At 32.3% G+C, this 26,157-nt stretch overlaps 8 protein-coding genes across 8 annotated transcripts; 5 read left to right on the top strand and 3 right to left on the bottom strand.

The window, feature by feature from the left end:
* Nucleotides 1–2,846: 2,846 nt before the first annotated feature.
* Nucleotides 2,847–4,806, top strand: Arl6 (ADP ribosylation factor-like 6). Its single transcript, XM_065514450.1, has 4 exons — nt 2,847–3,027; nt 3,104–3,232; nt 3,327–3,455; nt 4,646–4,806. Exons 1-4 carry the CDS (start codon nt 2,847–2,849, stop codon nt 4,804–4,806), a joined length of 600 nt encoding a protein of 199 aa, XP_065370522.1.
* Nucleotides 4,807–5,913: 1,107 nt separating this feature from the next.
* On the top strand, nt 5,914–8,386 carry Mtpbeta (mitochondrial trifunctional protein beta subunit). The gene is made up of 6 exons (XM_065514386.1): nt 5,914–6,083; nt 6,503–6,653; nt 6,760–6,934; nt 7,010–7,385; nt 7,438–7,568; nt 7,636–8,386. The coding sequence occupies exons 1-6, from the start codon at nt 6,023–6,025 to the stop codon at nt 8,137–8,139; spliced, it is 1,398 nt and encodes a 465-aa protein (XP_065370458.1). The 5' UTR covers nt 5,914–6,022; the 3' UTR covers nt 8,140–8,386.
* LOC135962454 (uncharacterized) lies at nt 8,339–9,791 on the bottom strand. The gene is made up of 2 exons (XM_065514387.1): nt 9,105–9,791; nt 8,339–9,045 (listed from the first exon to the last, which is right to left on the bottom strand). Exons 1-2 carry the CDS (start codon nt 9,705–9,707, stop codon nt 8,404–8,406), a joined length of 1,245 nt encoding a protein of 414 aa, XP_065370459.1. The 5' UTR covers nt 9,708–9,791; the 3' UTR covers nt 8,339–8,403.
* A 1,162-nt stretch (nt 9,792–10,953) lies between these two features.
* Arp5 (Actin-related protein 5) lies at nt 10,954–14,248 on the bottom strand. The gene is made up of 6 exons (XM_065512303.1): nt 14,141–14,248; nt 13,754–14,083; nt 13,162–13,682; nt 12,465–12,893; nt 11,281–11,461; nt 10,954–11,214 (listed from the first exon to the last, which is right to left on the bottom strand). The coding sequence occupies exons 1-6, from the start codon at nt 14,172–14,174 to the stop codon at nt 10,970–10,972; spliced, it is 1,740 nt and encodes a 579-aa protein (XP_065368375.1). The 5' UTR covers nt 14,175–14,248; the 3' UTR covers nt 10,954–10,969.
* LOC135960903 (NADH dehydrogenase [ubiquinone] 1 alpha subcomplex assembly factor 3) lies at nt 11,618–12,468 on the top strand. The gene is made up of 3 exons (XM_065512304.1): nt 11,618–11,902; nt 11,970–12,168; nt 12,227–12,468. The coding sequence occupies exons 1-3, from the start codon at nt 11,664–11,666 to the stop codon at nt 12,359–12,361; spliced, it is 573 nt and encodes a 190-aa protein (XP_065368376.1). The 5' UTR covers nt 11,618–11,663; the 3' UTR covers nt 12,362–12,468.
* Nucleotides 14,249–14,560: 312 nt separating the features above from the next.
* Nucleotides 14,561–16,574, top strand: EloC (elongin C). Its single transcript, XM_065511376.1, has 2 exons — nt 14,561–14,850; nt 16,133–16,574. Exons 1-2 carry the CDS (start codon nt 14,648–14,650, stop codon nt 16,272–16,274), a joined length of 345 nt encoding a protein of 114 aa, XP_065367448.1. The 5' UTR covers nt 14,561–14,647; the 3' UTR covers nt 16,275–16,574.
* Nucleotides 16,575–18,375: 1,801 nt separating this feature from the next.
* On the top strand, nt 18,376–20,054 carry Taldo (transaldolase). Its single transcript, XM_065513138.1, has 3 exons — nt 18,376–18,535; nt 18,954–19,077; nt 19,143–20,054. The coding sequence occupies exons 1-3, from the start codon at nt 18,439–18,441 to the stop codon at nt 19,912–19,914; spliced, it is 993 nt and encodes a 330-aa protein (XP_065369210.1). The 5' UTR covers nt 18,376–18,438; the 3' UTR covers nt 19,915–20,054.
* Nucleotides 20,055–20,080: 26 nt separating this feature from the next.
* On the bottom strand, nt 20,081–25,178 carry Spt5 (Transcription elongation factor subunit Spt5). The gene is made up of 12 exons (XM_065513136.1): nt 25,046–25,178; nt 24,522–24,927; nt 24,328–24,452; nt 24,125–24,262; nt 23,606–24,056; nt 23,473–23,543; nt 23,162–23,328; nt 22,932–23,104; nt 21,917–22,170; nt 21,655–21,850; nt 21,274–21,589; nt 20,081–21,190 (listed from the first exon to the last, which is right to left on the bottom strand). The coding sequence occupies exons 2-12, from the start codon at nt 24,921–24,923 to the stop codon at nt 20,211–20,213; spliced, it is 3,273 nt and encodes a 1,090-aa protein (XP_065369208.1). The 5' UTR covers nt 24,924–24,927; nt 25,046–25,178; the 3' UTR covers nt 20,081–20,210.
* Nucleotides 25,179–26,157: the final 979 nt, after the last annotated feature.

The following is a 26,157-nucleotide window of genomic DNA, read 5'->3' as shown; positions in this document are numbered from 1 at the left end:
TATACAGGTAATGTATGTATGTAATGCAATATATGGAATCAATTTCTTAACATTTCCTTTCAAAAGACAGACCCGATTACAAATAACAACAAATTTAATTTCTAAACAATAATATGAAAAAGTTATTAAGAACAAAAGAAGAATCAATTTCTTGTAGACTCTGTAATTGACTTAAGTATTGGTGTCGTTAAAGTATATATTTATTTTCTTTTTTTTTTGTTGGAAAACGATGACACGACATTTATGATAATGAATAAACAAGTTTGACCAAATTCAACACGAATTGTGTGTTGCGACGTCACATGAATTCAAGTAATTTATATAAAATGTGCATATATAAACACTTTATAAGGAAATTACCATCTAGAATTTACATTTAATTATTTGGGGATCAATTGTTTAGATCAATACTTTTCAATTCTATTATTATACCCATCACCATGAGTGGTAAGGGTATATAGCAGTTTGTCATTCCGTTTGTAATTTCCATGTATTCTGGATCGTTATAAATAGCGGAGTCAATATAGCCATGTCCATCTGTGTTTTGAAATCAACTTTCAGAAGCCCCCAAATAACTTTCATAGTCCGCGCTTAGGTTGCTATTTAAAATCGGCCCACAAATGGCTGAGATATAGCAAAAGTTTCAATAGAAAATCTAACAAGTTACAGTGCTACATTCATCAAATTTTTTTTTAATTTAATGAAAAATATTGTTGGAGAAAAAATTTTATTTTTTAAATCACACGAAACACATAATCGAAAATGAGTTTATAGACGGGGTTTCTCTTATACCTTAATGCCCGATATACAGATTTATGATTCATGTTCATAAGTTATTTGAGATCTTCGAAAAGTTGATTTCAACAGATAGACGCTATATTGAATCCGCTATATATGTATGTACATATACATTATGGGGTTATAAATATAATCAGCGGTTTAGCTGATATAATTCAATCTATTAACAAAAAGTCATTCATGTCTAAATTAATGCTTGAATTTATATTTTTATTTTATTATACTTTTTTATGAGTTATGACGGTCTTGTCGCTAATGATAGATATGTACAAACATACACATGTTTAATATAAAACTACTAATTGCTTATAAAATGTATTGGCATTGCGTGTTTTTAATTTGTTAAAGACTTTCACTTCAAAAGACCTTGAATTGACATCTTAGTTTTTAAGATACATTTAATTTTATATGTAGAACTATTACAAATTAACAACAAAAGTTTCACTTGTTTTGAAATATTAAAATGGTTTTGTAGACATTGCTAAAAGACAACCAACTATGTATGTATGTTTGTTGTTTAAAAAATGTTAATAAAATCTTAAAAATTGTTTTTAAAGCAGCGGTTTTTACAATTTACTTGTGATTTCACACTTTTATACTCAAATACCGTTAACAAAATAATTGCATAATTGTCGTTAACGGAACACTGAACTAAAAATGCCATTTACTTTAATATGACCATATGTAGGGATAATTTTAGTATATTTGGTATTATTTCATTGCATAGTTTAAGGAGCCAATGTCAAAAAGGCATACAAAACAATTAAATATGTATGTGTGTATGTATGTACTATGTACTAGTATTCATTCGAATAATCGAACAATTTCTTACGAATAATTATTGAAATAATATTGTAAATAAATGATGTTAATAAAAATACTGTACAAAGGATCCACCAGAGCTGTAAATGAATCATTCTTTTTTGATTTCAATTCATTATGAGTTAGCTAAATTTTGAATTAATTCATTGAATGAAATTTGAATCAATTCAAACGAATTATGCAGAAATTAGATGCAATTCAAAAATGAATTGAATGAAATTTGAATCAATGAATTTGGTAAAAATGAATTGCAATTCGTTTTCAATTCATTTGAATTCTATTGATTTTGAATTAATTCAAATGAATTAGAAAAAAGAATTAGCAATTCATTTGAATTGAATTGATTTTGAATTAATTCAATTGAATTAGAAAAAATAATTCAAAATCAATTCAATTCAAATGAATCAATTGAATTCAAATGAATTGAAAACGAATTGCAATTCATTTTTAACAAATTCATTGATTCAAATTTCATTCAATTCATTTTTTTGTGTGAATGATTCGCGAATTAATTCAAATACAGCTCTGGGATCATTTACAGCTGTGGGATCCACATACGACGAGGCGGGCTTAATTTGATAATATTTGAAATAATGGCAGAATACCAATACTTTATGTTTAAACAAATAATACTAAGTGCTAGTTCACACACGTCAAATTTATTTGAGCAAGTCTAGATTCCACTGAAGAGAGAGGTGATTGGAAAGATGTTTCTCTTTTTCTTCCTCTCTCTTCTATAAACTCAAGACTTGCTCAAGTAAAATTGGCGTGTGTGAAACAGCACTTATCAAAATGATAGCTCAGAAGAAAGAGATGAATAATGTGATGTTGAAAATGTAAACAAAAATTATATTGAGGATGATGATTGTGTTGAAATAAATGTACATACATATATAAGTGATGTTATTTAAGGTGTTTTAAACATCAGTTGTTGCTGAGAATATCCCTTGGCCCAGTGAACTCGGGCCATTCCGGTATGTACAACCCGCTGTCGTAGGAATGTATTCGTATTAAAAATGGTTGCCAACCATGCAAAATTCCCTAAGTAAGAATGTAAGTACTACCCATAATACGTTACCATAGAAATACTATCGAAAACAAATGCATACAAAAAACTTTACAGGACACTTAAGGACATTGTTTACTACATTTAATTGTAAAATACATACATTCCACCATTTTAAAAAGTTATAAAATTTTCTATCCAAAATTTATCTAACCAAACTATGGGAATGTTTGATAATTTTTTGAGTTTATTAAAGATTAATAAAGAAAAAATGACAGTGCTGGTTGTGGGTTTGAACAACAGTGGAAAATCGACCATTATAAACAACTTTAAAAGGAAAAATGAAGCCAATTCGTATATATCAGTGCCGACAGTAGGTTTTACAAATGAGGAATTTTACAGTAAGTAAAAAGAATGATGATTATATAATAACCAAATTTTCTGAACAAAATTTTAAAATTTTTAAATTTTGTTTAGGTCATGGTATTCAGTTTACAGTAATAGATATGTCGGGTGCCTGGAAATATAGAAACCTATGGCAACATCAGTTCAAAAGCTGTCAAGGTATAATCTATGTTATTGATTCTAGTGATAACATGAGAATGGGTAAGTTATGTTGTTTGTCATTCACCTAATACAATATGTATGTAAGTATATACTTAATATGATGTATCTTTTATGTGATATTTTTTCATACTAGTGGTTGTCAAAGAGGAACTATATATCTTGCTACAACATCCGGATTTGGTTAATCGACAAACTCCTATTTTATTCTACGCAAACAAAAATGATTGTGAAAATTCTTTATCCAGCGTCAATATTGCAGCAGGTTAATTTTGTAAAAGTTCTTAATTCGGCTTTACCGAATTTATTTATATCCTTCACCAAAAAATTCAAAGTACATTTATATACATTAGAGTGTCCTGTAGTGCCAAATGGTTTGAATGGTATTAAACCTCACTTATGAAGAGCTGAATACGTGAGAAATTTGAAAAACAAATTTTTATTAGGTCTTTAGTTCTCCACAAAACATGTTTAGCAAAATTGTTCGATGTGGATGGAAACATTTCGTAACTTTGAGTTTATTATGGTAAAAATATTTATAAAATTCTTTCGCAAACATTTTACTAAAGGAAAGAACTTTTTGGGCATCAATGAAATAAAACATTCAAAATTTTTTTCCAACAGAACAAGAGAAATATTTTAAATTTGTTAGTCAGTAATATCATCCTTACAGCCAATTTTTTGAGCTTAAAATTACGAAATTGTTGACACCCATTTCTAAAAAATGGCGAAGCATTTTGTTTCTAGAGGCTTGATTTTCTTTCAATCTCTGGTAAGGAGCTGAGGGCCGTATTCAAATTTTTTTCTGATTTTTTTCCTTATTCAGGACATCAATGCTCAGTTTCCTACATTTTATTCTATAAAAGCCGTTCCCGGAACACTCTAATGTACGATATACATAAGTTAATTTGGTCTGTAATTACTTCTCCGTCTTTCCGAGATACAAAACAGAATGATGAAGTTCATAAATACAATAAAACTCTGTTATAACGAATACACGGTTAATATAATTTTTTTTAAATTAATTTCCAACAAAATTTGACAAATATAGAATCAATATTATTCCAATTTTTACATTTATAACTAACTCCCAAAAATGTGTACTGGAAAAATGAGAAAAGATTTTGCTATGCTCGAATTTTAAATAGTCTAGGTTCACTACCGTTACCATTAAAATACTTGTCACCGAAATAATCCAAATTAGAGTTACCGTTTCGAATCGGTAGTCAATCTTTAGACATTGATATAAAGCAACATCATAAGTGGATATTTGTAAAGACTCTAAAGCAACTAACTTGTTTAATAAATTTTATTGCTGAATATCTGTAATGTTCCAAAGGAATTAGTTATAACCGAGTTTTAGAGTTCATATAAACATATGTACATAAAAGAACCAATTTTTCATATTTCAAAATTTAAAAATTTAATTTATATACGAGTTAAACCATTTTGCAGCTTTGGACCTAACATCTGTAATGGATAAGCCGTGGCACATTAGTTCTAGTAGTGCTAAAACTGGGGACGGACTTGACGAGGGTGTACAATGGTTAATTCAGCAAATACGTTTAAAAAATCAAAAACATCATTCCAAAAAGGACAAATCAAAGCGAAAATAAATTTATTCTTAACTATAAATAGATTAAAATATAATATTTATATTAATAATAAACCTTAAATTATTTCCAAATAAATTACTTTAAAAATTAATGCTACTTGAGTTTTTGACAAATATTAATACTCAATATTGGCGTCTATAAATACCTTTATAAATATTTTTAAGTAGACAAAATTATTTTTTTTTTCAAAATTAAAAAAAAAAAAAATTTTCCAATTTTTTTTCATTTTTTTTTTTTAAAAAAAATTTAATTTATTAGTGAAAAAAAATGTACGACAAAAATATTTTTTGGATAAAAAAATTCGGGTTTTCTTCTATATTAATGACAAAGTAATCCAGATATAGATAAAAAAAAAATAGGCCAAAAATCGAGGTTGTTCCGGTTTTTCTCAGCCCGTTGTGGCCCGATTGTCTCGAGCCGAGAGAATTCCCTATATATTGATGTATCAATCATGTTTGTACGTTATTTGGGGGCTACGGAAAGTTGATTTCAACATACGCTATATCGACATCGCTATCTATAACGATCCAGAATGTATATAATTTTTGGGGTCGCAAATTAAAAATGTAGAAATTACAAACGGAATGAAAAACTTATATATAGCCTTGCCACTCATGGTGAAGGATATAAAAACGACTTCAATTCTTGCAAAATTTAAATGTTTTTCTCATTTCTTTAATATGCAAATATTGTTACTAATGAAACTGTATTGAATATGTAAAAAAAATTGTTTGAGCTTTAAAAATTATACAGATTTAATGTTTTAGTAGTGCAATTTTTTTTTTTTAAATTTTAAGAGCATATTTATCGGTTTGATTGTTTATAAATGTTTTGACCGATTTTCAAAAAATTAATAAGACCAAACAATTTTCCATGCAAATTGGGATTTATGTTTATCATATGGGAATTATATCGCGTAACCTCAAGTTACAATTTACTATGAACATATATACTATTGTTAATTTCAATATATTCCATTTCGTTGCTATCTTGGCGGACAACGTTGTTGTTTTTGTTTTTTGTGACAATTTGTTATCAGCTGTTTTCGAAATTCGTTTGACGTATCCACCAGCAAGCAGAGACATTTTCGCAAATACTCAGTGATCTTTGTACCGTGTACTAAATTTTAGTTTTGTTTGATTTTTTATATACCCGGCGTACGATATATTTTCATTTTATACTTTAACTAATTAACATTAAATCGAAATTTGCAAAAATGTTGGCAAATATTAAATTGTTTGCTGTTACAAATTCGGCCAAGAAATTGTGCACCATTGGTAAGTATAACAAATGAATTGAGAAAAACAAAATGTATATTTTCGATAAATTTTAAAAATTGTATAATTATGTACTTGAATATGTTTGTATTTAAAAAAAAAAAATAATCGAATTTAGGGCCAATATTGTCATTTATATCTAACTAACATTTAATAAATATAAGAAAATAACTGTTAATTATTTAGTTTTTGTTGTTTAATTGATTTAGCTTTAAATTTAGTCATTTTTGTTGTTTGTCATAAGTAATGGTCAAAGTCCAATAAATAAGATTGCGTCTAGACAATAACAATATGCCAAAAACAACAAAATGAAAGTCTCTAATCATAATCATATATTAGATTTTTGATTATACTATGTGCATAACTATGTGTATTAGATACAAATAATCCAAAATTTTAAATATTTATAACTTTTACAGGAGCTTTGCGCAATTTGTCCACCTCAACGCCCACTACGAAAACTCAGAAAAATAATATTGTACTTGTTGATGGCGTGAGAAGTCCATTTTTATTATCAGGAACAACTTACTCAAAATTAATGCCACATGAATTGGCGCGCCATTCCCTTTTGTAAGTGTTAAGTTTATAAACATACGACCAACTGACCACAAATGAACTTTATTCTGTAGCTCATTATTTACACACGTCTATTTGTTTTTTGTTTTTTTTTTAACAGGAGTCTTTTACGTAAAACCAAACTAGACAAGTCACTTATCGATTATATTGTCTATGGCTCAGTTATACAAGAAGTGAAGACATCTAATATTGCCCGTGAGGCAGCTTTAGCAGCTGGTTTTAGTAATAAAACTCCCGCTCATACGGTTACCATGGCTTGTATTAGCTCAAATGTGGTAGGTATAATCAAAACAATACGCCTCCAACATCAATCAATCAGTATTGACTTTTTTCAATTTGAAACATTTCAGGCAATCACTACTGGCATGGGTTTAATTGCTACCGGCACTTATGATACTATTGTAGCTGGTGGTGTTGAGTTTATGTCCGATGTTCCAATTAGATTTTCCCGCAAAATGCGTTCCCTCATGCTGAGAGCCAATAAGGCCAAGACATTGGGCCAACGTTTGGCATTGCTCTCGACATTTAGACCTAACTTTTTGGTGCCCGAACTACCGGCTGTTGCAGAATTTTCATCTGGAGAAACAATGGGTCATTCGGCCGATCGCTTGGCTGCTGCATTCAATGTTTCACGCCAAGAACAGGATGAATACGCTTTAAGATCCCACACTGTGGCTCATGAAGCTCAAGAAAAAGGATACTTCACAGATTTAGTGCCATTTAAAGGTAATCACTAGCCAATCATTTGTAATTCTTAACTAACCAAAAAAAAATTTAGTTTCTGGAGTTGATCAGTTGGTATCTAAAGATAATGGTATTCGAGTGTCGTCCAAGGAACAATTGGGTAAATTGAAACCAGCTTTCATTAAGCCACATGGTACCATAACTGCCGCCAATGCCTCGTTTCTTGTATGTATACTCGATATTGTAGTCAGAATCAGGGGACTTTAATTATATATTTAAATTATATTTGTAGACTGATGGTTCTTCTGCTTGCCTCATAATGACTGAAGAAAAAGCTAAGCAATTGGGCCTAAAACCTAAGGCTTACTTACGTGAGTTTACATATGTGTCCCAGGATCCCGTGGACCAATTACTTTTGGGACCTGCTTATGGTATTCCCAAGTTGTTGAACAAAGCCGGTCTTGGCCTAAAGGATGTAGACACGTGGGAAGTTCATGAAGCTTTTGCCGGTCAGATTGTGGCAAACATTAAAGCCTTAGAATCCGACTGGTGGTGTAAGACCTACTTGGGTTTGAGTGAAAAATATGGAGCTCCAGACATGAACAAATTTAACAACTGGGGTGGCTCTCTCTCCATTGGTCATCCTTTCGCTGCTACTGGTGTACGCTTATGTATGCATACTGCCAACCGTCTTGTAAGAGAGGATGGTAAATTTGGTGTAGTAGCTGCTTGTGCCGCTGGCGGTCAAGGTGTCGCTATGCTCCTAGAAAGATATCCCGGAGCTACAGCTGACTAAATCCGATCCGATTACTTTTTCTCAATTTCTTATATACCTTGTTTTAAACATTTAAGCCGATATTTAATATATGTAATTTAAAAAGTTTACTAAGCTAAAGAAACTGCATTTTTCGAGTCATCCACATCTACCTATGTATATCCCATTAATTTTATGTACTTTTACTCGAACATAAATCAAAAATCAATACACGAGTATAAAAATTTAATAAAAACAATTTTATATTATTTTAAAAACAAACATACAATGTTTATGGAACAAAAATTAATTTATTTTTCTTATCTGGGGTGGTACATAGTGTTCATCTACAACACGAGGCTTCTTTTTCTTACCAAACCATCTCTTGGGATAAAATACTTGCTTCTTGTATATTTCCAAGTCAAGTTTATCCTCATGATTAAAGAACCAAAGTAACTCTTTTTTTGTTGCAATTTCATTTGTTATCTTTTCAATATTCTCCATTCTTTCCTTCTCTACTATCTCGTTTTCAACTTCTAATTTCTTTTGGGCTCTCAATTGTTGCCATGTTGGTAATAATTGTTTCTGCTTTTCAGCTAAAGATATGGCCTCTTTGACGGCAGCTTCTTTCAAGAATCCATCGATAAACTCCCCAAACGACTTTTGAGACTGCAGTTTTTCAATTTTATTGACAAAATCTGCTTGATTGCCACGCGATAGAAGCTCTTTGCAGATATCAGCAATATCCGCATTTATTTCGATCGATTTTGTACTTAAGGTCTTATCTAATTCAGCATAATTTGCAGTTAGCACTAGACCTAACACTACAGCATTGTCTTTCGTATTGCCTTCCAGAATTTTGGGCGCAATTTTTAAAATTGCTTTACCGATTTCTTTGTTTTGATCAAATTCCTCCTTGTTACGAAGAAAGTTTACTCGTATTTTTTTCTAAAATATAAAAATACTAAATTTTGCAACAATTTCTAGCCAATTCAGTTTTAGCTTACCTCTTGTACCTTGCCCTTGGGTGGGATTGGGGCTTTTTCTTCGCTAGGTTGCTCGCTGGAAAGTTCTTTTTTTAAAGTTTCCAGTGACGATTTTAAAGCAAATGCTTGGACGAATATGCTTTCTAATTCATCCAATAACACTAGCTTTAAGGCCAATGGCAATCCCAAAATGTATTCTTTTTCATCGTGTAAAGTTTGAGTTACCGCAAAACCTGTGAAGTCGTTTAAAAAAATTCCGTATTGTGGACGGTCCAGAAGAACCGGTAATACCTCTTGAATAGTAGAATTTTCCAACAAATGTCTAACTGCTGCAAAATGTGTAGACTCTAAGCAAGTATTAGCCAATTTCGTTGCTCGTAGATTTGCTAGCAAGTCTAGAACGGCGGATCTTCTGTCCTCATATTGGTTAAGATTATTTACGAACAAATCGAGGTTAAGTGCATTTAAATTTTTACTGACAACAGCAAGTTGCAGCTGATTGCCATTGATACCACTTGGATGATCCAAACGTGTATTAAGCACTTCTTTGATTTCGTTTGACAGAAGTCTCTTTGATATATTTATGTATGTTGGACACACAAATCCCTTTGAGCGTAGAAACATCCTTAACAAAATCCAATGCTAATACAAATAGAACACTCCTCACTTTGGGTCACTTTAATTCCATGACATAACTAACAAGGTAATGTTGTTTACAAAAATATAAAATTTGACATTTCAAGTAACAGGGTTACACATGTTTCATTAAAATTATTTATCACCCTCCGTTTCTCAAGGCGTGGTTTTGTACACACAAGGATAAAACGTCGTCAAAATGCGTCGATGGAACCGGCAATGGGTCGAAATTGGGAAAAATATTTTTGAAACCGAAAAAAATATTTTTTTTATCCAAAATTTTTTTCCCAATTTTTATACCCTTCACCTTCGTGAAAAGGGTATGTAAGTTTGTCATTCCCTTTGTAATTTACACAATATAATTTTCCGATTCTATAAAGTATATATATTCTGAATCCTTATAGATATCGGAGTCGATTAAGCCATGTCCGTCTGATGAAATCAACTTTCCGAAGCCCCCAAATAAGTTACATACACGATTCATACATCAATATCTCCAGAATTTTTCCGGCTCGGTTGATATTTAAAATCGAGAAAATAGTTCCACAAATGTCTGAGATATAAGGAAAAAAACCAGGACAACCCGATTTTTGACCATATATATGATATTTCAAAGACCTTTGCAACGACGTATATAAGACCGTAGTAAGTTGGACCTACAATGGGCCAAATCTGAAAAAATAGTTTTTAACCCGATTTTTTTTCACCAAAAGTTTTTTTTTTCGCTAAATATTAAAAAAAAACAAATAAACATTTTTCTAAAATTTAAAAAAAAAAATTAAATTTAAAAAACAATTCGAAAAAAAAATAAATTTTGTTTTTCTAAAAATATTTAAAATTTTTATTTTGAAGTATAATTTGATCAAGGGTATATAAGATTCGGCACAGCCGAATATAGCTCTCTAACTTGTTTTTAAACAATAATTGTTTTCAATCTTTGTCTAAAAGTATACTTTGGTGAAAGATTCGAAGCTCTTGTTTTGAAGTGTTTTAAAAAAAACATGGTTTTGGTTTCACTGCAAAATGTATGAGATGACCTTAAACCGTGATTAAAAATAAATCCATTTGTTTATACAATTCTGTCATATACCCATACAACAAATTTAATATCCTTCTAGTTTTAATGATACTTTTAGCACAAACATTTATTCCTCATTTTTAGATATAAGATTTAATATAATTGTATAGATTTATGTACTTGGAAAATACTTACCAAAGAAGAAATGACGATATATTATTGTTTGGTCGATTTAATTTAATATATTCTTTGGTGTTAGCAAATATCTGTTGCTCGTAGGAAAATCTTTAAAATACTCTGGTCCTTTTTCCAAATAATCAGATTTGTTAGTTAAAATGTTTTTAAATTCTAAGGAATTGGCCAGATCTTTTGCTCCATACCAAGCATCTAAAAGTGGATTTTTACTTTCCTTTACCGCAAAAGTCGAATTAAATGGACGCATTTCTTGCAGTTCTTTAAGTAGTCGGGTTTTAAGACCTAAATGCAATTTATATACATATATTGTTATGATAAAATAAAAAATTAAATAAAAACAAATAATACCTGGTAATTGAGAACACCCTCCAGTAATGAAGATATTTTTAGCTAATGACTGTTGATCATTCGCATTAAACAGATTAAAAACAAAGTTTAAAAGCTCAGCTACACCAGCCTCGGACATTCCAATCATGCTTGGTTGAAATAACAATTCAGGAGCTCTCAGTGATTCAACACCAACATGAAGCTATAGAAAATATGTTATTTTATAATAAAATTTATTTGATTATTTTACGACGCGTATGGCTTGTCGAACCAATTGTATTTGTAAATAAATTATACGTGAGTCACCCTCTCTATTTAATATTTGCTAATTCGAATTCCTACCAGAAGTCTTCTATAATTTTTAATTTTGATTACACAGTCGGTGGACAGACAGCCGCTGCAAAATGTCTTTTAGCAATTTAATAAAACGTTGCACGTTAGTTGCCCCTCAATTGATAAAACGTAGTATATACACAAGCACTTCTAGGACAAGTAGTAAAGCTTATGATCATGATGGCAAAACTAAAATCACCATATTCAATACACAACAGGATTTGGGTATAATGATTACTGGCTACAGTCAGTATGGCTTTCGCATGAACAACGATATGGTTGTTATAGGTCCAGTTGCAGTCTTTCCCAGGTACATTCATACATATAAGTTAAGTTATATAAGCAAATAACATTCTGTAATAAAAAACATTTTCTAGGTCTCTTTTGTCATGGAATGTGGAATCGGTTGATGACATAAACGAAGAAAGCTTGTCCCTATTTACAGCTTTGGAGCCGAAATTGGATCTATTAATTATAGGTATTGGAGACCAAACAGCTTCGCCCAGTTTCTCCAAAAAGATTTTGAGTTTTATGAAAAAGTATAAAATTAATGTAGAAGTTTTAAGAACCGAACAAGTAAGTTACTTCAAACCGACTATCTTTCGAACTTCTAAACAAATATTTTAACTTTTAGGCATGTGCTACATTTAATTTCTTAAATGCGGAAAATCGAATGGTTGCTACAGCTTTGATACCTCCTCTACATATAACTTACAATGAAAATGATGTGTTGGGCACAAGTATCCAAAGATTCAAGCAAAGTTTTTAGAGAAATCGTTTAGAATAGTTGAATTTAAATTAAGTTTAGTTTGTTCGTTGTGTTGAAATGTGTATTTAATAATAAAATACCAAAAGCTAAAGAAAGAACTTACCTGATATAGTTCGGCCGTATTTTCAATATTTTCTCTGTCTCTATCCATTATAGCATGATGGTATTTCATTATATTGTCATATTCAAAAAGCTTCTCGTTTTCGGCATCACTATCACTTTCATTTTCGTTGCTAATTTTTTTATACACATCCCAATCTTTGTCATCCTTGCCAAATTCGTCGCTTCCCTTTTCATTTGATGCTAGTAGCGAAATAATACGCATACGCTCTTGTGACGCCACCGTGTGTCGTTTCGCCATCTCTTGTCGCCGTTTACTACGATTTGATTTCTTCTCTATTATATCCATATGTTTCTTTCTTATGTCTTTAAGCCAATCCTCCAATGAAACGCCAGAGGGTGGCTTGAATTTAGAACCCCGACTTGATGTAACCGGGGTTATAGTAGGCAAAATTACAGCATCTGCACTCGACTATATCAATGTATACACATAAAGATATTAATAATTATTCATAAAAACAATAAATTAGCCAATATTTCATAAAGTATTAATATATATTCTTTTTTGCTCCACCGTCAATTTGCGATAGACTCATTAAACTCACCATTCAGCTATTTATTGGCTTTTGACCCGAAATAACCGACTGATCGCAAAAATTATACTTTTTTTTTTCAAATTTGTGAGTTCTAATCGCACTTTCGACTTATGACGATATAGTGGCAAAAATATATAAATTTACCTCTTCTCCTTTTTTCTCCCGCAGCCTTTTTTGATTGGCTTCGATTAACCTTTTCGTCATCTCTTTTCGTTTTTTGAGTTTCTCTTCAGCTGCCATTGGATTAAATGCAGCCGGTTGAACGTACGGCAGTTGAATTTTTTTAACATTTTGATTGTAGTACTCTATGTTATCCCACTTTCTTAACTCCTCCCTATAGTCTAACGCAACGAAGCTGTGATTGTGGAATATCTCTTCCATACGAGTCCAGGAAATGGCATTTAAATGTGCGGGGTATTTCATTTGTAGTAATCGATATAGATAGGATATCATTTGATAACCACCCAAATTGAGACGACGAACTTTGTCATGTTGCAAAACTCCCTTTAGTATGGGCACGACGTGCGTGGTATGGTAACCAAAACTTATAATCATACAGTCCTTTTCATTATTGTCAGCTTTATTGTGCTCCCAACTTAATATCGAATCTATACCATAACACACTGATGATACACCGTAACATTCAAACAGTAATTCATTCATCGCTTTGGATTTAATGATTGATGGGATAACATTAAAAAATTAAATGCATTTAGAAACAAACTATACGACTTACTTTGCCTGCAATAATTTGGATTGGCCAGCGGCTCTGTTATTAAAACCGTTTGAGGTTGCCAATCCACCTGATTTTTAGCCAACTTTCGAAATATGTAATCGAATATGTGTTCCTGATAAATGGGATGAGTAACAACATTTCTTTCGAACTGATTTTTTACCAACAAACGCATTGCATCGACATCTATTTCATCTCCAATCTGAAAAGCATTTTCATTTATAACAGCAGGCGGTTCTTTCTTTTTGTCCTTACGGGGCTTGGCCACCAGATTCCGAAATTCCAACAATGGTTTCTCCGAATCATTGTAACCAATGCGACACTTGTATGATCCTAAAAATAATCATATTTACTTGTATTCTGTATTCAGTTTCTTTAACAAGAACTTACCATTGTCTATTATTAAAACTCTATCATTAGCCATGTTTAATTGTTAGCTGCATAAACTTTTCCAAATAAGAATTATTTTTGCTTTTAAATTGTCAGCTTTTTCAGTTTGTATTAAATGTTATTGTTAACACATGAATTGCCAACAAAACTGTAATTACAGGGTGATTATAAAATATTTATTATTGCAAGTACATTGTGTTGGCAATTCGCAGTTGTTTTAAATTGATATTTATTATAAGATTTTTAAAATCCTGACTACTAAACCTATATACATACATATGTATCTAAAATTTAAAACAAACTTAAAATATTTATACAAACATTAAACTGCCTGAATGACATTCAAGAAATGTCTTAATTTTTATTTGATTAGAGTATTATTGGCATCTCTTTTAGTTTCACAACTATCTGGCAACTTGAACAAATAATTCACATATTTTTTTTAATCAAAACGAAGACGGCTAAAAAGTAAAAAATTTATACAAAAGTATATTTAATTATATTAATATGGAAGATCAACGCAGCGATAAAATATATGGTGGATGTGAAGGTCCTGATGCCATGTATGTGAAGCTTATATCTTCCGATGGACACGAATTTATAGTCAAACGGGAACACGCTTTAACCTCTGGCACCATCAAGGCTATGTTGTCGGGACCTGGACAGTTTGCAGAAAACGAAGCCAATGAAGTACATTTTCGCGAGATACCGTAAGTATTTGCTAGCCAAATAATTATCTCTCAATTAGCTATATTTTCCGGTGTACGGGTTTTTGCAAATACATTTCGGCAGGGGTCTATTTTCTAATGACAAATGCATTTCTATGTACGTACATACATATGTACATAATACATGTACTACATAAATAAATATGTATGAATAAATGCCAGTAAATAATGAAGTAGTACTCATACATATTATTTACTTTAAATTTTGGAAAATTATCATTGATTAATATTTTAAGTATAATCACAAAGTATACTGTGTTATACTAATATCCAACATCCGCGTTAATTTTGTTCTGTCCGTCCATATTGTCTTGTAAAATTATCTTTTATGAAGGGTTATAAAAAAGCGAACTTTAACCTTTCAAAGAAACATCTATTTTTAGTAATTTTTCTTAAGAATATACAAAAACTTAAATCATCATTCTCCAATTTTCAATTTCCAATTTTATTTTAAAATACCAGATGAACTGGTTCAAAGAATATAAAGATACTTATTATGGGCGGCAAGGACACATACATATATGTTTGTAATTTCTAATATATTCTGGACGTAGTTTGGTATTCAAAATCGCCTCAAATATAATCAGAATTCTAATTAGAAATACGGTAATCAAAAAACACATATTCTAATCGACAATTTGGGTGCGATTTGTATGGCTGCAACAAAAAGTAAAAAGTCGTATAGGAATGATTCGAGAATTCTAAGCAACGGCCCAAGAAAGAAACCACAGGTATAAAATGAATGCATCCGCATTTTTAAACAAATTTAAGGGCCTGATCGTAGATATAAACACATAGATCGGAAACTCTCATGTCAAAGACCTAACTCAGTTGTCAAAAGCCTAAGTGGTGACAATGTATTAGTAAAAAAAGCTATGTGAAAACAAGAATAACACTCATATGTGTGCATATTTTGAGTAATTTTTTAGTTTGAGTTTTTTCTAGTTGCCGGTCTTTGTGTATTTCTTATAGGCTTGATTGATTCAAAACAATTTTCAAAATTGTTTATAAAAAACACTCAAAAATTAAAAATTGAGTGATTTTCATAGAAAACAAATATAATAAAATTTCAAAATGGTTGTGGTCATAGTTTATTAAGCATATATCGTAAACTCTTCTGTCAAAGACCTAACTCAGTTGTCAAAAACCCAAGTGGTGGGAATGTATTAGTCAAAAAAAAACTATGTGAAATGCAAAAACAACACAAAAAATATATTTAAAATTTAAATACTTAATATTAACACTTTATTTCTTTTTCTTATAGTTCTCATATTTTGCAAAAGGTTTGCATTTACTTTACATACAAAGTGCGCTATACAAATAGCTCGACAGAAATTCCAGAATTCCCGATTGCCCCTGAAATAGCTTTGGAACTCTTGATGGCTGCAAACTTTTTAGATTGTTAAAAAAAATTCAATATGTTGTTCTTTTATTTTTCTTATATAAACTCGATATGATAAAATACAATAATTTTTTATTTCGCTGAAAGTCGGACGATATTAAAAAACAGTCAGTAAATGCAAAAGAAAACTCAAATACCAATAATATAAAAATAAGGTTCTGTTGGTTTTTTATGTTAGCTTCTATCTAAATTATTTAATTTGCCAATTTGTACTTTTTTTAATTAAATAAATTTATAATGTACAACTACAATAATATAATGTAATAAAAAAGATTTCAAATATTTATTTAAAACTTAATAAGAACATGTTCTTTTATGAGTTACAAATTTCCGTAAAAATACTTGTCGCAAAAACAGTTGTTCTTTACATTTTTTTTGTGTAGAAACAGATTGTTTAGTAAATATTTCTGATATATTAATAAGATCAATATATCGTAATCTATAAACTCAAGAAATAATGCACCAAATTTTACAACAATTTTCATATGTGAAGAAGTTTTGCTTTTATACGCCAGATGGCGCGATATTTTGAGATTTTACTCAAAACATCAACAATGGATTGTTTTGAAGTTTGAAGGACATTTAGATCCTTGAGAGAAGCGAGAAAAACAAATAAGTTGGTTCTTTTTATTCTATAAATATGAATATCATTAGCTTGAATCTCGATAATAAGTACTCAGAACTCTCGCTTCTGTAATTTATACAACAAAACCATGTACATAATTACTTAGGACCAGTCGGAAAATGCATATCATTGTGTAGTACTTCAAAATACATTTCTGAAATTTTACCCGGTTTAGAGTACATATGTTAATATTAACTGTTAAGACCTATATTCGGTTGTGCCGAATCACATCTATGTTTGTATACTTTAATATAAAAAAAATCGGAAAGAATATTTTTCCCGATTTTGATCCATTGCCATATCCATATTGTCAGTCTTAATGACTTAGTAATCAAGATATAGATAAAAAAGTTAGTATTGATTTTTACTTATCAGCCATTTATTGACCGATTTTCCCGAATTTAAATATCAACCGAACCTGGACTACAGCCACTCAACAAGCAACTCACTTGGTTCCATTCATAACTGATTCCATTGAAATATTTGGCTGGTTCAAAAAGTTGATTTCAACATACCCGACTCCGCTATCTATAACGACCAGAATATTTTCTGGAAAATGAAATAATTGTTCATACAATAGCTTGGTCTATATATATCCGTCTGTATGTTGAAATCAATTTTCCGAAGCATCCAAATATCTCAATGGAATCAGTTATGAATGGAGCCAAGTGAGCTGCTTGATGAGATTTTTTATATATAACGCTCCAGAATATATCGTCCCCTTAATAAAACAATAGTGTATAATTTGTTTGCCATTTCGAAATACATAATTGAGTATAAAATTTTTGTGTTAGTAGACATCTTTTTAATTTTTTTTTTTTAATTTTATTTCATTTATTTGTAATACAAAGCCTAAAAAGGCCAAAATAATTATATTACATAGCAAATATTGCCTGATAACATACAATATAAAATCTATAAATACCATAATATGTATACAAAAATCCATAACTATCATAAATTACATACATATGTAAATTATTTAGATTATTATTATTTTTTTCATCTAGAACAAAAGTAATATTTCAATTGATATTTTGACCCACTTTGTGGAAGTAGAATTTCATCAAATTTTGACCACATATAGAATCAGTTATGTAGATTCATATTATGCACTATTGATTTATTAAGGGGACGATATGTACTTTGTGTAAAATTAAAACATAAATTTTCAATTTTATTTACCTAAAAATTTTTATTTTAAAATATAATTTGGTGAAGGGTATATAATTTTTAACCCGACTTTTTTTATTAAAATTTTATATAGCTCTTTTTAACCCGACTTTTTTTATTAAAATTTTATATAGCTCATTGACATAAAACTAGTTTAATCTTTCACAGATGCTTTACTCACAAAAGCATCGTTAGTTTTCTAATTTGTTGAGTTGAGACAGTCTTCTCGCAAATGAACGTTTATAAAAAGTACGAAATATTTCCCATATTTTAGTATTAAATTGTATTTCATACGTTTTTAAGCATCTTTGCAACACGTGATAATTAAGTAGTCTCCAAGTAGAACAATTGTACAATCAGTGCGTTTAGAATGGATCCTGAAGTCAAGCAAAAAAGATCAAAAATGTCGGCTTTGGAGCAATTAAAAAAATACACTACTATTGTGGCTGATACCGGTGACTTTGAAAGTGAGTACACACACTTATTGGGCATTTCAAAAATTATGGCAATTGTTTTACATAAAGGGGCAGGCAACTTGTAAAAATGTGAACGTATGTGGGGGGTATTTGAATGTGAGATTGCAAAATGTGATTTGCAAAAATGAAAAGTTGTAACCTTAGATACTACATATAGTACTACTTTCAACAGAGTCGTCTAACCTTCAATCGTCTTAGATTAGAATAAAGAATAACAATATAGATTAATTTGTATATACATACGTAGATACACAAATATGTATGAATATAGATACATATGCATGTATGTATGTAAATTGTTTGTAAACACTTATGATAAATAAGTTGTTTGAGGAATAATTAATTGGTTAAAATGATTAATCTTCATAACAAAAAAAAAATAATAGATTACATATTGTATTGATTTTAGGCATGAAGCTTTACAAGCCCACCGATGCTACAACAAATCCTTCTCTCATTTTAAATGCCGCTAAGATGGAGCGTTACCAGGATATTGTAGAAAAAGCTGTACAATATGGAAACAAAACCGGAGTGTTAGTATGACCGAATTTTTGTAGAAACTAGACACGGTAATTATAGTTTTTTTGTTTGTTTGTAGATCCTCTGATGATAAAATCGAAGAAGCCATGGACTATTTGTGCGTGTTATTTGGTTGTGAAATTTTGAAAATTGTTCCTGGACGTGTCTCGACTGAAGTTGATGCCCGTCTATCCTTTGATACCGAAAAAAGCGTCAAGAAGGCTTTAAAATTGATTTCCATATACGAAGACATGGGAGTCGGAAAGGATCGCATTCTCATTAAGCTGGCCTCAACCTGGGAGGGCATACAAGCCGCCAAAATCTTGGAATCCCAACACAATATCAAATGTAATTTGACTTTATTGTTCTCCTTTGCCCAGGCCGTAGCCTGTGCCGAGGCAAATGTAACACTCATTTCCCCATTTGTGGGCCGTATTCTGGATTGGTATGTGGCCAATACAGACAAAAAGAAATATGAGCCTAAAGAGGATCCTGGTGTTGTTTCCGTTACAAAAATTTACAACTACTATAAGAAATTTGGCTACAAAACTGTCGTCATGGGTGCATCATTTAGAAACACTGGTGAAATTAAAGCTTTGGCTGGATGCGATTTGTTGACAATTGGACCTTCTCTGCTCAAGGAACTCGAAAATGATGCTGATGAAATTACACCCCAATTGAGTGCTGAACAGGCAGCCAAAGTGAATATGGAAAAGATTAGCATGGACGAATCTACATTCAGATGGATGCTTAACGAGGAAGCCATGGCTACCGACAAACTTTCCGAGGGTATTCGTAAATTTGCCGTTGATGCTGTTGCTTTGGAAAATCTCATTCGCAAGCGCATTTAAAATAATTTTTAATTTTTTTCTAATTGGTACAGGGCTCCATTTATACTACTATTCCATATGTTACGTTAATACATACTAACTAACCCATATTTTTTGTATGAGTAGAAATAAAAAATGGTTTTTCTTAAGATTTTACAAAATCTTTGTATATTTCTTTTTGTTGTTGTTGTAATATATTGTATGTAAGTATATTATTTATGTATTTGGGTTTCCATGAAACTTGTGTTTGGAAAAAAAAAAAGATTAAAAGTATTCTTACCATCGTATCATTGCAATTCATCTTGTCACTGATTGGTTTAATCGATGGATTTCATTTTACTCAAATAGGCTGTCGGTATCATTTTTATTTCACCATTTAGCTGGCATATGCTAGTGTCTTTGTCTGAATGCGAGACCACCTTACCAACCGATTCGCGTTCATCGCCATAAATAACCTTAAATTCATCTCCAACTTCTGGCAAAACTGGTGCCAAATGTTCGCTTACCACCGAAACACTGCGGTCTTCCTCTTGTAGGAAAACTGAACAGACGCCATTAGAAACAGTGCGTATGATGCCAGTTTGGCCCACCAAATCAACATCGTCATGGGTATGGATTTTCACCTCGATGTCCGTTGTACACCAGTCACCAATTGGTGATTCTAAGCTTGCGCCAGGAGTTTGAGGATTATAAGGTGAGTTTGGAGCGCCTCCGGGGGTGTTAGGCGAATAGCTAGAAGGCGATGGCGTATTCATATAGCCCACAGGGTATGGAGAGGGAGCTGGACTTGGACTGGGATTGAAGGGACTGTAGCTGCGATCCGAGCCATAAAGTGTGCCTGGAGTTTGTGGTGGAAACTGTGTGTTGATCTGATAACCAGGAGTGCTGGGATTGTAGCCAGGACTTGGGCTTGGTTCTTCAAGAGAATAATCAAAGTCATTACTGCGAGCCGGTGTGTTTGTAACATTTGGATCCCAAGCTCCATGACGTGGAGTCATGCTGCCATCATGTAACGGTGTCATCGAACTGCTATAGGGAGTGCGACCCTCGGAATCCCAATTGGGTGTTTGACTACCCAACAAAGGTGTCTTAGAGCCGGCTGCTGCATAAATTGGTGTATGAGAACCATAGCCAGGAGTACGAGCTGGAGTGCGTCCGTATGAGGAGAGACTTCCATCCTTGCCAGCTGGACCGACAATGGCGATATGATTACGATCAACCGAAATTGTTTGACACGACGTATGCAATTCCACACGTGCTGTACTCTCTGTGGCATCCTTGACAATGCCCACGACACCTTTTAAATGAAACCAGTTTGCATTACAAATCATTTTGCTCTTGCATTACACTAACACTACAATAATAATAATAATACAATACCTTTGTATGGGCCTCCGCTGATTTTGATTGTTTTGCCCAATATTTCACGATCTCTGGTAACCTTGAAACCACCACGACCACCTCTAGTTCCACCGCGGCCACCACGTCCTCCCGAAGGATGCATAGGCGATTGAATGCGTGGCGACATGAAACCTAAACCTCCAAGCGGTCCGAAATTATTGGTTTGTGATTTACTGCCGCCAGCTAGTTGAAGATGACGCGTCTTGCAAACAAATATTCCACCATTTTCCGTATACATGCGACAATGTAAAAACGCCAAACTGCGATATAAATGTTTGATTTCTCCCGACCGTCCCTATAACGAGAAACACACATACACATTAGCAAAATTTAACAGAAACTCGACGGCTTCATATTTACCGCATGAGGTCCTTCCATAACTTTAACAATGTCGCGGCGTCTAATTTGATTTTGATCGGCATCAAGAGCAATAGTGTTTCTGTTCTCTCTTCTCTTGTGAAGAGCAGTAGGTTTGCATTCTATAACCTTGCCATGCATTCCTAAAACATGGAAATTTTCACGTTCCAAACGAACAATAACACCTACATTTTGAGCACTATTGAAGGTATACAAATATTTGTAAGTTTTTTAATTATATTTAAATCTACACCACACCACTTACTCTAGTTGCACCAAATCACCCCACTGGAATTGACCCAGACAATCCACACCAGTGGCAACATCTGAACAAAGCTGCAAATCTCTGGGCAATACTTCCAATTCATGATTTGTCAAATCAGACACAAGAACGACTCGTGTGGGTTCGACACGTATAATTAAACCTGTTTCGCCTTCATAACGTCCAGCCAAGACACGAGCATGGTCACCAGTTTTGAAGTATTTTCGCAACTCGTTTGCTTTAAATACCAAAGGATCCTATACTCGGATGATAAACAATATTTTTACTTTTTTTATCTCTTTAGAATTTATTATTATTTTATCCCAGGAAAAACTGTATTAGTTCCACAACTAGTTCTAAAACTCATATCCAGTACCCATTCTAGTTTGGTTTTACGACTAATGATTTTTGTTTGAAATTGTCACATTCAGAACGAGTTCTATGGAATTGGAATGGTTCTGGAGCCAGTTCTCCAATCATTGATTTTTGGTTGAAATTGTCACCTTCGGCTCTAGTTCTACGGAACCGTTAAATTAATTACTTCCATCATTGTTTTTTTATTTGAAATAGTCATACTTGGAACTTGTTTCTTTCATTGTATTTCAAAAATTTATTTTAAAAAGCTGTCTTTGCATCTATTTAACGTTTGTTGCATTCACGAATACTCTTAAAAAATATTTAAAAAAAAAAAAATCGATGTAAATTTTTTTAAATGAAAACAATTGATCCCTCCAAATTCATCTTATGTTTCATTATTGTTCATCAAAGAATTCTTAATGGTTCCATAAGGTTATTTCGGAACTAGTTTGTGTTATATAGAACTCGTACTCGTCTAGATAATTGTTCTTCAGAACTGGTTCTAGAAGTAGTTGTAATATCACTATAAAATAATCTGAAGTAGTTCTGTTAGTGATTTTGGAACAAGTTCTACAAATGTTCCTGGGATACAATATTTATATTATATAATTTACAATATGACCATAATTAAATGCATGATTGATTAATATCAATAAATTACCTTTAAATCCTGATGTTTCGGCATAACAGTGATCATTCCACCATCGATAGCAATAATTTTTGCCTGCAAATTCTCTAAATCACCCACACATACTTCAACATTGTCACCCATGGAGAAAGAATGGCCAGCAGTGGGATCATCTTTAGCCCCGGTAACAATTTCTAAATTCACATCTGCAAAATATACGGTGATCAGTTGTCGCCACTAACTTTTTAATAAACAAAAATTACCTTCCGGTTGTTCTTCAAACCTTTCTAATTCAGCTAGAGTTGGTTTGACACCCTCAGCCTGAATAGCAGACATGGTAAAGTTTTTGTATAAGAAGCCCTTGCGGGAGTAACGATTTCCTTCGAATAGCAAAAAATCACCATCTGAATGAACTTCACCACCAATGGCCCTTTAATTTAAATTTAATAAAAAAAAAATAATTAATTGCTGCAACTTTGTTCGAATTTTAGTTCAAATAGAAAACAGTTTTAGTTAACAAGCTTATTTTCTACAATTTAATTTTTAAAACAAAAAATATTCTGTAAAAGCTTACCTAACGGCTTCTGGATCAAAATGCTTTGCAGCTGGCCTGCGTTTTCTCTTACGTTTACTATCATCGGATTCCTGATAAGAATACAAGCATTAAACAATCTACTCATTTTTAGTTTATAATAAATATGACTTACACTTGCTGTTGATCTGAGTGCTCCTCTCAAGCGGGTGTAGTCAATGCGTGGCAACAGCTTCAAATGAGCTTGATTTTGAGCCAAATCCACGTAATCCACTTGGGCTATATCATCCTTGTAAAGACCTCTTTTCAATCTTACCCACTGCTTTACCTTTAAGCCCACTTGCTCCTTTACGACTTTCAACACATCTGTCATTTCCTTAATGGGTACCATTTCCTGTTTCCACTTTCCCATCCTAAGGTTACCTACATTTTCAATGGTGGTTTTTACATGGGTTTGTTTGTACGACTCGACGTATATATAACCCTTGACGCCCTCTGGCGCCACAACAGATTTTATTTGAAGTGGTTCATCGGTATTTAGGTAAGTTAGAAATTTTCGCATTAATAACAATGCAGTCGCCTTCTCTTCGCCAATACGGCACTTGACCATCCATAAATTAGGGTCCCTTAAAAATATACAGATAGATGTTTTTTTAATAAATCTTATGAATGCAAAATTATTTTCCTAACATACTTTATACCCGGCAACAATGTTTGTTGGGTAATTTCATCAGACATTTCTTCGCCTCCATCACCAAAATGTCTCTTTGCAATTGATTCGTCAGCATATTTCTTTCTTAAATACTCTTCGATTTCGTCCTCTCTCTGGGTGCTTTGTAATAAAAAAAATGATTTTTAATTAATTGTAAGTATGTACATGTTTTGACATTGACTTACTCCCATAGATTCGTACCACGTCGCCTTATTTCAATATCTCGGGCTGTTGGACCCAATTCGTCAATTTCATTGCCCACTATACCCAACTCATTGGCACCTTCTTCCCATTCATCATCTTCATCAACCTATTATTTATACATATATATTTTAATTTTTTTTCTATTAATCACATTGTGAAATTCATGCCCATTTACCTCATCGTCTACTTCAGCTTCATCAATAATAAAGCCACCAAAGCGATCCTTCTTCTTTTTCTTCCTTGGTCTATCGTCTTCATCTTCTTCATATTCCTCCGAGTCGACATCATCACCATCGACTTCATCCTCGTCTTCTTCTTCCTCTGCATCCCGAGGGCGTTGTTTGTGTCCTTTTACAGAATTATCAGAACCAGATTCTGAACCCACCGAACGCGAACGGGACCGAGACCGTGATCTTGATCTCGATGGGGATCTTGATCCGGACCTAGATCTTGATCCAGACCTGGACCGAACAGGTGAGCGTGATCGTGAATGCGCACTTTTTTGCGACTTATTGGATCCGACGGAACCATCTTCAGAACCACTGTCCGATATGTTACTTTCTTCAGAGTCGGACATTTTACTGCAGAGAAATGCATGTAAAAAATCATTAGTTTATCACCAACAAATGCTATCGCCATGTTTATTTTCTATAATAGAAACAGCCACAATGCCAAAATAATCACACATTTAGTACTTACCGACATGGGCTAACCTGTTATATACAAACTATCAATTGTATTTTTAAAATTATGTCTTCCAAAAAACCTTTTTTACACGCAAAACCGAGTCGCCTGAATAAAATTTCGACAGAAATAAAAGAAAATTTTTCAAAACAAGGTGATACGTGTAATTTATTTAATTCGACACAGATGTATCATTTTGTATAGGAATGTGAAATTTGAAATAACAGGATGACACGAAACCATTTATTTTTTATCTTTGTTTTAGGGTTCTATTGTTAAAACAATTTTTAATTCAATGGACCATCTGGGTCTTTTATAAGTCGATTGTTCTAATAATCGAATTTTTGTAAATTTGTATACTATTTTATAAATTTAAATCTAATTATTAGAAACAAAATTGATAATATGTACTTTTAAAGAGTGTTTGGTATAGGGTTCTCTGTAAATATGTTAACTGTGTCGCGGCAATCAATGCAAACAAGGCGAATTTATAGAAGGTGACGACAGAACTACAACATGTACAAAAACAACAGGTACTTTGGTTTTGTTAAAAGATAAGTATACTGTCAAAGTTGCCTGTTGCTGTTTTTGCTTTTGGGTTTGTTGTATTTTTTGTCACAACAAACATAAGTGAATTGACAGCTCAATTGTCTAAACAACTGAATAAAAATAATAATCAACTGTTCTTCTGAGGCCTGTTTTTGCATTCGCCTTGAATGCAAAAACAGGCACTACGCCAAGGTGCATTTAATAAGGTGCCATCGGCAGCACAGCTGATTATAGAAATAGCTCGCACAAATGTCAAACTACATATATAAAAAATATTCGCCCGTACTTGCACTACGCCAAGGCGTATTTAACAAGGTGACAGCAGTGGCGAATTGAAATAAATACAGGCGAATTCACTTATTTTTTATATATAGAGTTTGACATAAGGGCGTACCGGCGGATATTTTTTATATATGTAGTTTGACATTTGTGCGTGCTATTTCTATAATCAGCTGTGCTGCCGATGGCACCTTATTAAATGCACCTTGAACAGGCATTTTATTGTCATCAAAAGAAGTAGAAGACAAGGCAAGGTGTATTTAACAGGGTGACAGCAGTGGCGAATTGAAATAATTACA

Source organism: Calliphora vicina, chromosome 5 (assembly GCF_958450345.1).
Source record: "Calliphora vicina chromosome 5, idCalVici1.1, whole genome shotgun sequence".
Classification (NCBI taxonomy): Eukaryota; Metazoa; Arthropoda; class Insecta; order Diptera; family Calliphoridae; genus Calliphora; species Calliphora vicina.
Note: the sequence above shows the minus strand (reverse complement) of the source record. Positions and strands in the feature narration are given on the sequence as shown.

Coding starts and splice junctions, on each gene's coding strand:
- Arl6 (XM_065514450.1), top strand. CDS start 2,847: ATGGGAATGTTTGATAATTTTTTGAGTTTATTAAAGATTAATAAAGAA. Junction 3,028..3,103: donor TACAAATGAGGAATTTTACA/GTAAGTAAAAAG, acceptor AATTTTGTTTAG/GTCATGGTATTCAGTTTACA. Junction 3,456..4,645: donor CAGCGTCAATATTGCAGCAG/GTTAATTTTGTA, acceptor ACCATTTTGCAG/CTTTGGACCTAACATCTGTA.
- Mtpbeta (XM_065514386.1), top strand. CDS start 6,023: ATGTTGGCAAATATTAAATTGTTTGCTGTTACAAATTCGGCCAAGAAA. Junction 6,935..7,009: donor CTTGTATTAGCTCAAATGTG/GTAGGTATAATC, acceptor GAAACATTTCAG/GCAATCACTACTGGCATGGG. Junction 7,569..7,635: donor CCGCCAATGCCTCGTTTCTT/GTATGTATACTC, acceptor TTATATTTGTAG/ACTGATGGTTCTTCTGCTTG.
- LOC135962454 (XM_065514387.1), bottom strand. CDS start 9,707: ATGTTTCTACGCTCAAAGGGATTTGTGTGTCCAACATACATAAATATA. Junction 9,046..9,104: donor CCAAGGGCAAGGTACAAGAG/GTAAGCTAAAAC, acceptor TTTATATTTTAG/AAAAAAATACGAGTAAACTT.
- LOC135960903 (XM_065512304.1), top strand. CDS start 11,664: ATGTCTTTTAGCAATTTAATAAAACGTTGCACGTTAGTTGCCCCTCAA. Junction 11,903..11,969: donor CCAGTTGCAGTCTTTCCCAG/GTACATTCATAC, acceptor AACATTTTCTAG/GTCTCTTTTGTCATGGAATG. Junction 12,169..12,226: donor AAGTTTTAAGAACCGAACAA/GTAAGTTACTTC, acceptor TTTAACTTTTAG/GCATGTGCTACATTTAATTT.
- Arp5 (XM_065512303.1), bottom strand. CDS start 14,174: ATGGCTAATGATAGAGTTTTAATAATAGACAATG. Junction 14,084..14,140: donor AGTTTTAATAATAGACAATG/GTAAGTTCTTGT, acceptor GATTATTTTTAG/GATCATACAAGTGTCGCATT. Junction 12,894..13,161: donor GGGAGAAAAAAGGAGAAGAG/GTAAATTTATAT, acceptor ACATTGATATAG/TCGAGTGCAGATGCTGTAAT.
- EloC (XM_065511376.1), top strand. CDS start 14,648: ATGGAAGATCAACGCAGCGATAAAATATATGGTGGATGTGAAGGTCCT. Junction 14,851..16,132: donor GTACATTTTCGCGAGATACC/GTAAGTATTTGC, acceptor TTTTTCTTATAG/TTCTCATATTTTGCAAAAGG.
- Taldo (XM_065513138.1), top strand. CDS start 18,439: ATGGATCCTGAAGTCAAGCAAAAAAGATCAAAAATGTCGGCTTTGGAG. Junction 18,536..18,953: donor TGATACCGGTGACTTTGAAA/GTGAGTACACAC, acceptor TATTGATTTTAG/GCATGAAGCTTTACAAGCCC. Junction 19,078..19,142: donor TATGGAAACAAAACCGGAGT/GTTAGTATGACC, acceptor GTTTGTTTGTAG/ATCCTCTGATGATAAAATCG.
- Spt5 (XM_065513136.1), bottom strand. CDS start 24,923: ATGTCCGACTCTGAAGAAAGTAACATATCGGACAGTGGTTCTGAAGAT. Junction 24,453..24,521: donor AAGCTGAAGTAGACGATGAG/GTAAATGGGCAT, acceptor TATAAATAATAG/GTTGATGAAGATGATGAATG. Junction 23,105..23,161: donor GTTTGAAGAACAACCGGAAG/GTAATTTTTGTT, acceptor TATATTTTGCAG/ATGTGAATTTAGAAATTGTT.